Here is a 14589-nt window from a genome sequence, read left to right on the forward strand (position 1 = left end):
TTGCTTGTTGTCTGTAGTGCAGCTAGGTGGTCGCCATCTTGACCGGAAGTCTATTTTTATTTTCTTTTCTTCCTCCCTCCCTCTCCCCATCCTTCTTTAACTTTTTCTTTTGCTTTTATGAGAAAAGAAGCCAAGGATGATCAGAATCCATTTTTTTTTTCAACAGATTCTGACAGGTGTTGACTTCAAAATGTCCTCCAGTTCCCCATTAAAAGAAGATACTCAAACTATGGTGGAATGCAAAAAGGAAGAATACTATCATGGATGAGAGAAGAAAAGAAGCTTTATGCTAATGAAGATTGCATCATCTTTTTTTTTTTTTTTTTTTTTAAATTCTGGGATCAAATTTATTGCTGATGGGTGCGGCCTCTTCATCCCTGCACCCTTGATCTCTCCAGTGGTTCAAAGCCCCTCCAGGACAGCACAGTGCTTACACTCTGCTGTACCAGAGACAAGGTAGACAACCGGCCTCTGGAAGCTGTGCCAGGCCCAGCCCCTCCCACTCCCACCCACCCTATTGCACATCAACTCATGTAAACAATGGCTTCAGGCAAGGCCTGGAAGAGCAGTGAGGCAGACTGGTGTGTAAACGGATTTAGGACCAGGAACTGGATCTTCATAGAGCTCCACTGTGTGCTGAGGCCAGTGAAGTCTGAAAAAGCAGGAAGCCTGGTCCCAAACTAAGGCTCAGATTATGCCCACAGTGCAGAAGGCTCAGCTCCCCTCTGCTACCAACACTCAGATTCCAGAACTTGAGGTCCAACTTGGGCTTGCCTCCGGGGCTAGGTGGCAGATGGCAGTGTCCAGTTTTCTCCCTCCCACCCTCCAGCTGGAGGTCACTGGTGCTGGTTCTTCCTAGATGCCCGGGGAAAACTGGAGACAGGCAGTGGCAATCTGTCCAGCCCAAAGGCTCGGATCAGCTCTGCCCTCACAGCTGCAGTTAAGGTCTTCACCAGACAGAGTGTGGTGAGGCCAGCAAAGGCTGCATTGTAGAGAAAGATGATGTAGAAATTGCCTAACCAGTTGAAGTGTCCAAAGTCACTCAGCAGGTCAAAGCGAGTCAGCCCGAGAGTTCGAGAGAAGACAGGAAGTGCTGAGCTTAGGACCAGGAGGCAGACACAGTTCCCAATTTTCTGTGTCATGGCTGTGTCATGCCACCTGGGCCTCAGGCTCCAGAACAGGGGAGAGCTATAGAAGCCCACAACGGAGGACATCATCAAGTAAAAAATTAGTACAACCTGGATGATAGCACCGAAAGAGCCCAGCTTGGAGAATGAGACCTGGCCCAGAGATGATTCCTGTATGCCCCGTGGCATAGCAGTCTCGTCAATAAGCAGCTCCAGGATATGGATGGCCACAAGGAGCACAGACAGGCCCATCAGCACCAGCAAGCACAGCATGGCCAAAGGGTAGCCCAGGTTCCACTGCCAGGCTGAAGCTGTCCACCGCTTCTCCAGAAGGACCCTTTGTGTCTGCAGAGCCAGAACCTGTTTGTGTAGCAGCTCCATGTCTAAAGGCAGCCAGCAGGAGGTGGGAGCAGTTCAGCTGTTCTTCAAGATCTTCTAGTAGCCGGGGTTTGACCAGTAGTTTCCCAGTGACCGAGAACATGTGGGCAAGACCTAGCGGCGTACACACCAGGAGCAGCAGGACACCAAGGAAGGAGATGCAGGAGTAAAGATAGGGGAGGTAGTACTCCCAGAAGTCATAAAGTGATTCCCTGCTGGCCTTGTTGTTATCTACAATGGCTGATGCCACCCACATGATGCCCAGCACAAGCAGAGTGAGGAGAATCAACATCACCACCGTCTCATAGACCCGACCTAGGACACCCTTTCTGGAGCCAGCAAAGCCCTCAGATTCTGTGAAGAAATATGCAAATGGCATGAGGAAGATGAGGAACAGATTGGGGAAGAGAAAAATGAGGTTCCAGAGACCATGGATAAGAGAGCCATTGAGCCACTGGATGTAGTAGTTCTGTGGCAGTGAGAGCAGAACCTCGTTGCTGATAATGGAGAAGGGCAAGAGGAGGACAGCACCCAGGGCAACTGCCAGGGTAAAGGTGCACAGCTCCAGTGCAGTCTTGTTGACAGTGGCATCTTCATCATCCACTGTGGTGAACTCAGCAGGCCTATTGAATCTGGTCAGGAAGATATGGCAGAGGATGTAGAGTGTGGCAAATAGAAGTACTGAGATGATGCACTTGCGGACACAGTTGTGGAAGAGTTGCTCTCGCACGGATAGCACCTCGTAGTCAGCTGCTTCCATACTCTGCTCAGCATGACTGGAGTAGGGGGTCCCTCCCAGCCCGGGGAGGATGAGCGGGGGATGGAGGGAGGCCACCGCTGCCATCAGCTGAGCGCTGGACCCAGTCAGGCAGCTTTTTCTTGCAGCCTGTCTTGTTTTTTCTTTAAGAGTCCAAGTTGTTATCCTCAGTTCCTGCCATCATCTTGGTCGAACTTTCACTCTTCTGGATGTGTTTTATTTCTCTGCTGGAATCTTAATGAGATTATGGATATGGCTTTCCAACAAAAGGAATCAGGTCAGTCTGCTCACAGGCTTATACTAGAATTGAGTGCTTTTGCTTCCTGGTGTCCTATTTCTTAAGTTTGTCTCATATCAGGACTAAGGATATATCAGAACAAGGAATATACCAGTTATTTTTCAGGCAGGAGATAGAGAAATACTCAATAGTCAACTATCATCAATCAGCAGTCATTAATAACTATGAAAGGAAGGTGAGAGCCACACACACACATCATTAGGAAATTGGAGTTGTATATAAAATACCAGACCTTAGCATTATGGAGCATTATGAGACAAAATCTATTTGAAGCATAGTTCTAGGTCTGCACTCACGTTTTATGACAAAACTGTGGTCTATAGTGGGCAACTCAGTGTGAGTTCTTTATACTATGCCAGTTACTCCAGGTTCAGACTGCCTATGTTGCCAGCCCATACCAACAGTCAGCAAAGAGCTTGGAATTACATTCACTCAAGCATATGAGTGAAAATATCTCATTGGTGATTTTGTAAAGTTCCTGAACAAAATCCTGGCAAACAGAATTCAACAACACATCAAAAGCCTTATCCACCTTGATCAAGTAGGCTTCATGCCAGGGATGCAGGGATGGTTTAACATACAGAAATCGGTCAGTGTAATACACCACATAAATAAATTGAACCATAAAAACCACATGATCATCTCAATTGATGCAGAGAAAGCCCTTGACAAAATAAAACACCACTTCATGATCAAAACACTGGAAAGAGTAGGCATGGAGGATTTATATCTCAACAAAATAAAGCCTATACATAAAGCTACTAAAGCCCAAATAATTCATAATAGGGAAAAACTCAAAGAATTCCCACTGAGATTGGGAACAAGACAGGGGTGCTCAATATCACTACTGCTCTTCAACATAGTACTAGACGTACTAGCCCAAGCAATAAGACAGGAGAAAGAAATAAACGGGACTCAAATTGGAAAGGAAGAAGTCAAGTTTGCCCTTTTTGCAGATGACATGATCCTATATATAAGTGAAGCAAAAATCTCCATCACAAAACTTCTAAAAGTGATAAAGTCTTTCAGCAAAGTGGCAGCATACAAAATCAATGCACAAAATCAGTAGTTTTTCTATATGCAAAGGACAATTATACAGAGAAAGAAGCCAGTGAGACTATCCCATTTTCAATAAAAACAAAAAATTAAATACCTTGGAATAACACTAACAAAGGATGTGAAGGAACTATATAATGAAAAACATCAAAACACTGAAGAAAGAAGTAGAGGAGAACTTAAGAAAATGGAAGGACCTCACATATTCCTGTATAAGGTAGAAGGAATATTGTGAAAATGGCAATTATACCAAAAGCAATATATAGATTTAATGCAATATCAATAAAAATATCAGAATCATTCTTCACTGAGACTAAAAAATTGATCTCAAATCTCATATGGAATGGCAGAAGGCCTCAGATATCCAAACATATCTTTAGCAAAAGAAACACCTCTAGTGTTATCACTGTTCCTGATCTAAAGCTATATTATGAAGCTATAGTGCCAAAAACAGCATGGTATTGAGTAAAAACAGAAATGTAGACTAATGGAACAGAATTGAAGACCCAGATTTTAGGGCAAGAAACTACACCTGCTTGATCTTTGACAAAGTTGTTAATAATGTAGACAGGAGAAAAGAAAGCATCTTTAACAAATGGTGTTGAAAAAACTGGATAACTGTATGTATACACAAAAATCAAGTCAAAAAGGTTGACCTCAGTGTAGGACCTGAAACCTTTCAACTACTGGAAGAAAAAATAGGAAGCACATTCCATGATACAGGACTGGGGAAAGACTTCCTGAACAAAACCCCAGTATCCAAGGAAATTAAACAAGCACTCAACCAATGGGATCTCATGAAGCTAAAAAGCTTTTGCATTGACAAACATACCATAAGTAGAGCCAATAGATAACCACTGAATGGGAGAAAATATTTGCCAGCTATACCACTGACAGAAGCCTAATATCTAAAATCTATAAATAGCTTAAAAAACTAAACAATAAAAAAATCAAACAACCCACTCACAAAGTGGGACAGAGAAATGAATAGGGACTTCTCAGAGGAAGAATTATAACTTGCTAACACACACTTAAGAAAATGTTCAAGGGCTGGAGAGACAGCTTATGAGTTAAGCACTTGTCTCTGAAGCTGAAGGACCCTGGTTTGATGCTCAATTCCCCAGAACCCACTTTAGCCAGATGCACAAGGGGGTACACCTGTCTGGAGTTCGTTTGCAGTGGATGGAAGCCCTGGCACGCCCATTCTCTCCCTCTGTCTCCCTCTCTCTCTTTGTCTGTAGCTCCCAAGTAAATAAAGAAAATAAACAAAAAAATATTAAAAAAAAGAAAATGTTCAACATCCCTAACCATTAAGGAAATGCAAATTAAAACACCTATGAGATTTGACCTTACTCCAGTAAGGATAGCAAATATTAATAAACCAAATGAAAACAAATGTTGGTGAGGCTGTGGAGAACTAGGAACCTTCATTCACTGATGGTGGTAATGTAAGCTGGTACAACCATTGTGGAAATCAATTTGGAGACTTCTGAAAAGGATGATTATAGAATTACCTGCAGACCCTGTTATTTCCTTACTGGACATTTACCCTAAATGCTCCACATTCCAGCTCAGAAATACTTGCTCAACCATATTTATAGCTGCTCAATTCATAATAGCTAAAAACTATAATCAACCCAGGTGCCCATCATTGGATGAATGGATAACCAAATCGTGGCAAATCTACAAGATGGAATTCTACTCAACAGTAAGAAAAAAAATGACACATTGAAATTTATAGAAAAGTGGTATAACTTGGAAAAGATAATTTTAAGTGAACTCACACAATTGCAGAAAGATATTTGTCACATGAAGATGAGTGACCATCTTCAGTTCCTAACCTGGATCAGGCCATGTTTTGGACATAACTGAACAGCATCTTGAGGCTTAGACAACAGGGAGGTAAGGTTTGGGGGAAGGGAGAAGGTGGGTGGGAGTATACAAAATTTGAACCCAAATTGAACTGATACCATAGAATCCTATATCCTGGAAATCAGACTAAAAAGAAGAACCCTCAAGCAAACCTTAGAGGGACCACCTGAATTGAAGGAAACTGGAGAGAGTGACATGAAACCTAATTTCAAATTTCTCCTGTTTCTCTTCTTCTTGGGCTTTTTATTTTTTCTTTTCCCTCAGTTCTGGCCTGTAATTCTCTGTATGAGGATGTGGTCTACATACACAATAAGCTGTTGATTAGAGAGACCTACTAGATCTCCCAAAAAGATAGACTTCTGTGAGAGTACTTGATTACCCTCCAGAGGTTAATGGTAAGACTACTACTGCTGAAGACGCCAATTGCTGTTGGCCTGGACCATGGAGAGACCTTATTGAAATCTGGAAGAGAAATTGTCCTTAGATAATTAGCCCATCTAGTTATGGAAGGTACTAGATGAGCTATCAGGGGAATGTGGCCATCATCTGTCCAAGCAACTCCAAATCTAAGTGATTCAGAACCAAACAGCCTGACATGATGCTCACACAAGTGCAATAGTGACACACAGCCATGGTGGGTAACTAACTGATCCTGGATTGGCTAACCATTCCACTCAGTAGAAAGGAAAACATATATGTAATTGGGAAAAACATCAGAATCATATACAGATAATGATTCTGCTTTCCATTGTCAAGCTCCCACTAATTTTTTTTTTAATTTTTATTTATTTATTTATTTGAGAGTGACAGACACAGAGAGAAGGACAGATAGAGGGAGAGAGAGAGAATGGGCGCGCCAGGGCTTCCAGCCTCTGCAAACGAACTCCAGATGCGTGCGCCCCCTTGTGCATCTGGCTAACGTGGGACCTGGGGAACTGAGCCTCAAACCGGGGTCCTTAGGCTTCACAGGCAAGCGTTTAACCGCTAAGCCATCTCTCCAGCCCAAGCTCCCACTAATTTTGTCCTATAATGTGTCTAAACCCTTATGATTCTCTCTAAATTAATAATGGTATCCCATTTAACTGGTGCTGACTTTACTTTCTGTTGGAGAATCTGCTTCTCTTTTTCAGATGGAAACTGGATATGATGAGATAAAAAATCCAGTGGACTCCACCCCAGACCCAGCTAAAACCTTGAGGAACTGGGGAAATTAGCAAGAATGCTGCTCTCTTTGTTCAGCTGATATCAGTACAAGGGTGACAGAGAAGGACACTGACAACACTCAACATCTACCAAACCAGATATCTAGATGCTCCCAAGTGCCCATCTCTGAAGTAGAGTTAAAATGCTCTCAGCATGGCTCAGGGAATTTTGTGGAAGAGGGGATAGGAAGATTGTTAGAGCCACAATTTGGGATATTTTGTACAGAGACTTTGCCTCTCCCCATAACTGACCGCTAGCTCCATAATGCATGACCCACAATCCCATGGGATTGACATGCATTCCCAGTGAGGAAGGCATCTTCAGAAAAGGGGAAAGGACAGGAAGGTACCAACATGTGATGTTTACATACAAAATATCTAATGAAAAACATGAAAAATTATGTAAGTCAGGATTTTTAAAAGAAAAATTTGAGAACTTTAATATATGTACACATTGCAAATTATTCATATTCCCATTGGGTTATACTCTTATGCCCTTTTCCTTTGCCACCATACCACTGAGGTCCCTCCTCAGTGAGGTTAACTGTCATTACTGTGGGTACATGAAGGCACAATGCCTCAGAGTATACCTTCCCATCCTGTGGTTCTTTTTTTTTTTTTTTAATTAGTTTTCTATTCTCAAATACAGGCAGTTTGGTACCATTATTAGGCTCATCCGTGACCTACCCCCTCCCCATTGGCCCCTCCTTGTTGAGGTATATGGGTTGTGCATTGTGGAGTTCGCCCACAGTTATTGGTATGATAAATGTCTCTGTATATCATGATCCAACAGGTGGCTCTGACATTCTTTCTGCCTCCTCTTCCACAAAATTTCCCTGAGCCATGTTGGGTTCATTTTTTGTCTACTTCAGTGATGAGGTGTTGGGGGCCTCTGGGGCTCTGGCTCCCTGATTTGGTAGGCGTTGATTTTTCTCTGTGTTGGTCTCCTTCCCCCTTGTGCTGGTATCCAGTTCATCAGGAAAACTGCACCCTTTGCTTGTTTCGCCAGTTTTCCTTAGTTTCAGCCAGGGCCCTTTTGAGGTATGATGGGGTGGCTCTCTCCTTAGGATCTGCATCTCTCTTTCTTTCCCCGGGATTTGCAGGGAAGCTAGGTGGTAGCCATCTTGGCTGGAAGTCCGGTTCTTACTTTTTTGACATATCCTCTTCCACAACTTACCTGAGAATTGAAAGTTTTCTAGAATATCAATTTGTTTTGAGCGCTCAGCAGCCTCTAATTTTAACTTTGATAAGTTTTGAGTTTCCTGAATGTCTACTACCAAAGCCCTGGAGGTGGTCTCAGGCTAGCAATGAGAGTAGCGTTCATATTTAATCCACCAATTCTTCTGTAATATTTCCTGATCTCTGGCAGATTTGATAAAGACAACTTCACTAAATTAAGTATAAAGGATTAGCTCTTACTTGGGTGTCTGTGATATAGATCATGAGTGACATAGTTTTCTCATGGACACTGGCGCTGCTTTGTCTGTCCTGGCTGGACTAGAGCTAGTATCTGATCTAGTCTCATAGAGGATGGCTACAAGCATTAATTCTACTGTCAGATTTCTTTTTTCTCCCTTCAACTTTCCCCCAGCTTAACACATGTGGGCGGACCCTTCCTGAGTCAACCTCTTGAGGCCACAACTCAATTATACTGAATCTGATGATGAGGCTTATTCTAATTGGATATCTGGATCATGTAAGTGGATTTGAGCCACATGTTGAATTTTTTTAGCCCCTTTACCCTACACATATTTCCCTTTACACTTCTCTGTCATTTAGTCCATTTTCCAAAGGCCTGTTTGCTAGATGGAGATGAGAAGGAAATTTCCTCAATCACCCCTGCTCTTTAAGGTGAGAATTTCTCTTGACTTGAGTGCATTCCTGTTTCTTTTTTCTTTTCATCCTGACTATTCCTGAAGAATTATTTAAAAACCACCTTTTGTTTTTCCAGATTTAGAACAATTTAACATCAATGAACAGGTCTTCTGAAGAAGTTTCTTGGGAAAAGACTATCGGAGCTAAAGTCTCAAATGTTTTATTTTTGATGGTTCTCCTGCTCTATTTTCTGACTGACCTAGGATATCCTTTGTCCTAACGCTTATCATGTTTTGTTTTAATTACTTGTTCCATCTGTATCTTCAGTGCTACACTGTGAACCCAGAGCAATCAATAATCAATACTGCCTTGTCAATTACTCTACTCCACAGGCTAGCAATTTGCGCATTGGATTATGTCTGTGTATTGTAATGATGTAGAACAGGAGCAATGTATCTTTTTTGTTTTTCAGGTAGAAACTTTGTATGGACCATCTTATGTTGATACAATCATTTCCCTCCTCCTTGCCCTCATGCCACTGAGGGCCATCCATAGTGCGATTTCTGGCATTCACCATGTAGTTGTAGGTTATGAGTTGTGACAGTAGCAGTCTCCCATTGTGGGGAGGGCTATAGCTCTGAATATTACTTCCCACCCTGTGGCTATTACATTATTTCTGGCCCTTCTTTGCAAACTTCTCTGAGCCTTGGTGGTAATTCTACATTAGTTTTGACTTCTTAGCAGCTTCTGGATTTCTGCTTTTGTGCATTTTGAGTATTCTCAGTGTCTGTCTGCATCACCCTGGCCCAGGTTATCAGGCACACCATGGAAGCAGCATACTTGCTCATATTCCCAGTTTCTCTGTGGTTTCATCTGGGCCTGGATGCTGTGTGAGGGGTGGTTCATCTCCTTCCAAGGAGTAAGATATCTATTATTGTCTTGTTGGTACATTATGATTGTCCTCAGTTCTCAGTGCTTTCTGAAAAATGAAAACAGATGCTCCAACAGAGAGTGAGATCAGTATAGATGAAAGGGAAAAAGAATTGGTAATTTAGAGAGAATTTGATGGGTGTAGCCTCACTTTTGGATGAAAGCTAGTGGGAACTGTACTGATATATCCATTATCTTGGTCTCCATAGGATTCTTTGTTCCTAGTCTAGTTATGGTCTCTTTTCCACATGGTTGAGCAACTATGTCTGCAGCAAAGATTAGAGCCCTTAGGGTAGATGCCCAGTAGAGGAATGGCTGGTTAAGTTGGTAGCCCAATTTTCATCTTTTTTAGGAGTCTCCATATTGATTTCCAGAGTGGTTTTACAAATTTGTACTCCCACCAGCAGTGAATGAGAGTTCTGCTTTCTCTGCATCCACACCAGTATGTACTGTTGTTGATTTTTTAATAATTGCCATTTTCTGAAATAAATTGGAATGTCATATTTGTTTTAATTTGCATTTCCCTGATGGTTAAGGGTGTTGAACATTTTCCATAGGTGATTATTAGCCATTTGTACTTTTTCCTTTGAGAATTCCTTATTCAGTTCTCTGCTCCATGTTTTGAGTGGAAAGTTTTTTTTTTGTTGTTTTTTTTTTTGAGGTAGGTCTCATTGTGGCTCAGGCTGACCTGGAATTAACTATGTGGTCTCAGGGTGGCCTCAAATTCATGGCAATCCTCCTACCTCTACCTCTCAAGTGGTAGGATTAAAGGTGTGAACAGCCACACACCTTTGGTTATGTTATTGCTTAGTTTATTGGGTTATTTGTAGATTCTAGATATTAGGCCTCTGTCAGTGGTATAGCTGGTGAAGAGTTTCTCGCATTCTGTGAGTAGTCTGTTTGCTCTGTTTATGGTAAGTTTGTCTGTATCAAAGCTTTTAGCTTCATGAAATCTCACTGGTTGAGTGTTTCTTTGATTTTTTTGGGCTACCATTGTGTTGTTCAGGTAGTCTTTCCCTAATCCTATATCCTATATTATATATTATATTCAGGTCTTTAATTTAATCTACTTGGAGTTGATTTTGGTGCATAGTGAGAGGAGTTAGCTTTTTTTTTTTTTTTTTTTTTTTTTAAAGATAGAGGGACAAAGAGAACATGGATGCCACCTTCATCCAAGATGGGTTCACATTACCATTCTTTGGCAGCATTTCCTTCTTCATTTTTTCCCAGGCTGAGTATACCTATGGGCTGGCCCTTCTGAGTAATCCTCTTGAACCCATCAAACAATCAGGTCCCTTACACACTTGAGTCTGATGATGACGCTTATCCCAATTGGATGTTTGATTCATAATTGGACCTGACAAGTGTGTGGAAATCTCTCCCTTCTCTTCTTTTTGCCTCTGGTCCTAGTTTCCTGGACCTTTTGGTAAGCTCTTAGCTGTTTCCTTATTGGAAGGGGATGCTCCTGGTCTCATCTCCCCCTTTTAAGCATGACTGGGAATAGGGAGGATCACTTTTTGTCTGGGTGCTTTACTGTAATTTATTTATTTATTTATTTTTTGGATATGTGTTGTTTTTGCTTTCTCCATCTCTACCTTTCTTTCTCTGATGGAGATTTTTCTATATCTCCACTCTTCCTTCCCAGCCAGCTCAGGAAGGGGGAGAATTTCTTTTTGGGTTGGGCTTTCTACTTGCCTTTCCTCTAGACCCTAACTCTCACTAAAAATAACCTCATAATTCATAATTTATCCTTCTCTAAGGCTGTGTTTTCAATTCTTTGTTAACATGAACAAGGACCCAAAGTTGGGGTTCATGGGCCTGGGATCTTATAGCAGTCAACCTTACACCACTGGGATTAATTCAAAATCAGGCACAGTTATGGAGGAAGGCACAGTTCTTGATGCTTACAGATCTGGGGGAAGTTCCATAATGGCAGAAGAAACTGGCTTGCTTTTATTTGTCCATGCTGAGAAGGATAAAGCCATCATCAAAATCTACAAGCCAAAACAAAAAAAGCCACATCACCAGCACACTTAAGAATTCTAGGCATTTTACTGTTTAGATTTTTGAGTTCTTTGTAGATTCTAGAGATTAGGCTCTGTCAGTTGGATAACCAGCAAATATTTTCTCCCATTCTGTGGGTAATCTATTGGCTTTGCTTATTGTATGCGTGTCTGTAAAGAATCTCTTCAGATTCATGTGATCCCATTGGTTGAGTGACTGTTTAATATCATGAGCTACTGGGGTTTTGTTCAGGAAGTCTTTTTCCATTCCTATATCATGGAAAGTACTTCCTATATTTTCTTCCAGTAGTAGTCGAATTTCTGGTCTTATATTGAGGTCTTTGATCCATTTGGACTTGAGTGTAGTACATGGTGAGATGTATGGATCAAGTTTCAATTTCCTGCATATGGTTATCCAGTTTGTCCAGCACCATTTGTTGAAGATGCTGTCTTTTTTTCCAGCCTATAATGTTAGGGCCTTTGTCAACAGAGAACTCAAAAATCTAAACAGTAAAAAGTCAAACATCCCACTCACAAAATGGGGCAAAGAGCTGAACAGGCAGTTCACAGAGGAAGAAATACAAATGGCAAATACACATTAAGAAAATGTTCATCATCCCTTATCATCAGGGAAATGCAACTTAAAACAACAATGAGATTCCACCTTACCCCAGTAAGGATAGCAAACATCATGAAAATCAAGTGAAAATAAATGCTGGCGAGGATGTGAAGAATTAGGAACACTCATCCACTGTTGGTGGGAATGTAAGATCATACAACGACTTTGGAAAACAGAAGACTCCTGAAAAAGTTGACTATAGAAATACCAATGGACCCAGTTATTCCCTTACTGGGCATGTACCCTAAAACCTTCAAACCACAGGCAAGAGAGATTTGCTCAACCATGTTTGCAGCAGCTCAATTCATAATAGCTAAGAGCTGGAATTAACCCAGATGTCTATCACTAGAAGAATGGATAACTAAGTTGTGGTATATCTACACAATGGAATTCTATACAGCAGTAAGAAAAAATGACACAATAAAATTTGAGGAAAACCGGTTGAACCTGGAACAGATCACTCTCAGTGAACTTACTCAATCACAGAAAAAAAAAATTGCCTCATAGTCTCATTCATCTACAGCATCTAACCTGAATCTACCCAAGATGCCTTACATACCCAGCAAGCTTCTCGTTGACTAGATAATATGATGGGTGGAGAGGGAGGGGAGGGGAGGGGGGTAGGAAACACAAATCTATATGCAAACAGCAATGGTACCATAAAATTCTACATCCTAAAAGGCAGACCAAATGTCTGATCCTTCACCAGGCTTAGAAGGAACACCTGATCTTCAAGACACTGGAGAGGGTATTATGAAGAGTGACCTTAATCTTCTACACCCTCGTTCTCTCCCTCTCTCTTATCTCTATCTCTTTTATATGTTATATTTTTCTTAGTGGGCACTGAAGTGTAACTCCCAGTACTAGCATGGGGCTATCATCCACAATGAGCTTTTGATCAGAGAGACCTACAAGGTTTCCTAAAATAAAGACAGATTTCTGTCAGAGTACTTGATGACCCACTAAAGGTTAGTGGTAAGACCCTACTGCTGAAGATACTTTATGCAGTTGACTCATAAAATGGTGTGTCATGGCTGGAATCTGGAAGAGAGTCAGTCCCCAGACAGTCAGCTCATCTAGTGCCAGAAGGTGCTACATAGGCGACTGGGGAAAATGACCAATATCTGTCCAAGCAACTCATGGTCTCACCTACTTAGCAGCAAATAACCTGATGTGATGCTCATGCAAGTGCAATAGTGGCACACAGCCATGGTGGGGAACCAACTGCTCTTGATTCGGCTAACTGATCCCCTCAGTGATATGGGACCCATAGCTGGATCTGGGAAGCAAGCCAGAACCAGATCCAAACATAAGCCCACTCTCCACTATCAAGCTACCACCAATTATGGGATATATTAGGGCCTACATACACTTATTTAATTCTCTATTAAAAAAAAAGTAAGGGTTATCTCATTTGTCTCGTGCTAACTTACTCTCCATTGGAGAATCTGCTTTTTTTTTTTTTTCAGACAGATATAGATCCTAAGGAGATAGCTACCCCATCATACCTCCAAAGGGCCCCAGATGAAACTAAGAACAACTGGCAAAACAAGCAAGGGTGCTGTTTTCTTGGTGATCTGGGTACCAGCACAAGGGTGAAGGAGGTCAACACAGAGAAAAATCAACTCCTACCAAATCATAGATCCAGAGACTCAGAGGCCCCCAACACCTCATCACTGAAGCAGACTAAAAATGAACCCAACATGGCTCAAGGAAATTTTGCAGAAGAGGGGGCAGAAAGAATGCCAGAGTCCCATGTTGGGTCATAATAAGCAGACATTTATCCTACCCATAACTGTGGGCTGACTCCAGAATGCATGAACCATATATGTCAACAAAGAGGGGCCAAGGGGAGGGTATAGGTAATGGATGAGCCTAACAATGGTACCAAATTGACTGTATTTGCTGAGTACAAAACTAATTAATAATAATAATAATAATAATAATAATTCTAGGCAAAGTGCAGGCACTTTGTTTATCTTTATGCTGGAATTCCAAATCTATCTCTACACCTTAGGGCTGGAACCTAGGATCTACCCAATGATATCTCCTCCAGCTAGGTGGCTATAGATCTAAATTACAAACTTTAAAAAAATCCTTAATATATTGGGGGTCATCTATTTAAACTGTCATGGATCTCTTGCATTTCTGTGGACTATAATAGCTTTCTGGACTTTAAAAAACAAACATCCTTCTGCCATTCTGAAACTTCCCTTGAGTCTGTAAGCTTCAATAAATCCCTTCCTCCATAACTGTATCTGGTCTGGAAGGTCACCTCAGTGCCCTGAAGCTATCTACTACAAAAGTCGGTAACAGTTTCAGTTTGGTTAGTGTCACGTGTCTTGGGGTTGTTTCTCCAAGGAAAAGGGCTGGGACTAGATATGGGCTACAGTTTATTTCAGCTCTGTAGCTTTTAGAAAAGGGCAGAGGAAAGTAAGGGATAGGGATCTAGAGTGGGCTGGGCTCTGAGGTGTTCACAACTGGTGATGGCAAAGTTCCTGCCAGGAACTTGGTTCAGAGACCCAGTGCATG

The 14589-nt window shown here is 41.6% G+C and overlaps 1 protein-coding gene across 1 annotated transcript; it reads right to left on the minus strand.

Moving 5' to 3' along the window:
- Positions 1 to 765: 765 nt before the first annotated feature.
- On the minus strand, positions 766 to 2294 carry LOC101600657 (protein LMBR1L-like). Its single transcript, XM_045159175.1, is given in 2 exon segments — positions 766 to 1509; positions 1511 to 2294. Coding segments are annotated over 2 exon segments (1428 nt in total). The 5' UTR covers positions 2266 to 2294; the 3' UTR covers positions 766 to 836.
- Positions 2295 to 14589: the final 12295 nt, after the last annotated feature.

Source organism: Jaculus jaculus, chromosome 9, assembly GCF_020740685.1.
Source record: "Jaculus jaculus isolate mJacJac1 chromosome 9, mJacJac1.mat.Y.cur, whole genome shotgun sequence".
NCBI lineage: Eukaryota > Metazoa > Chordata > Mammalia > Rodentia > Dipodidae > Jaculus > Jaculus jaculus.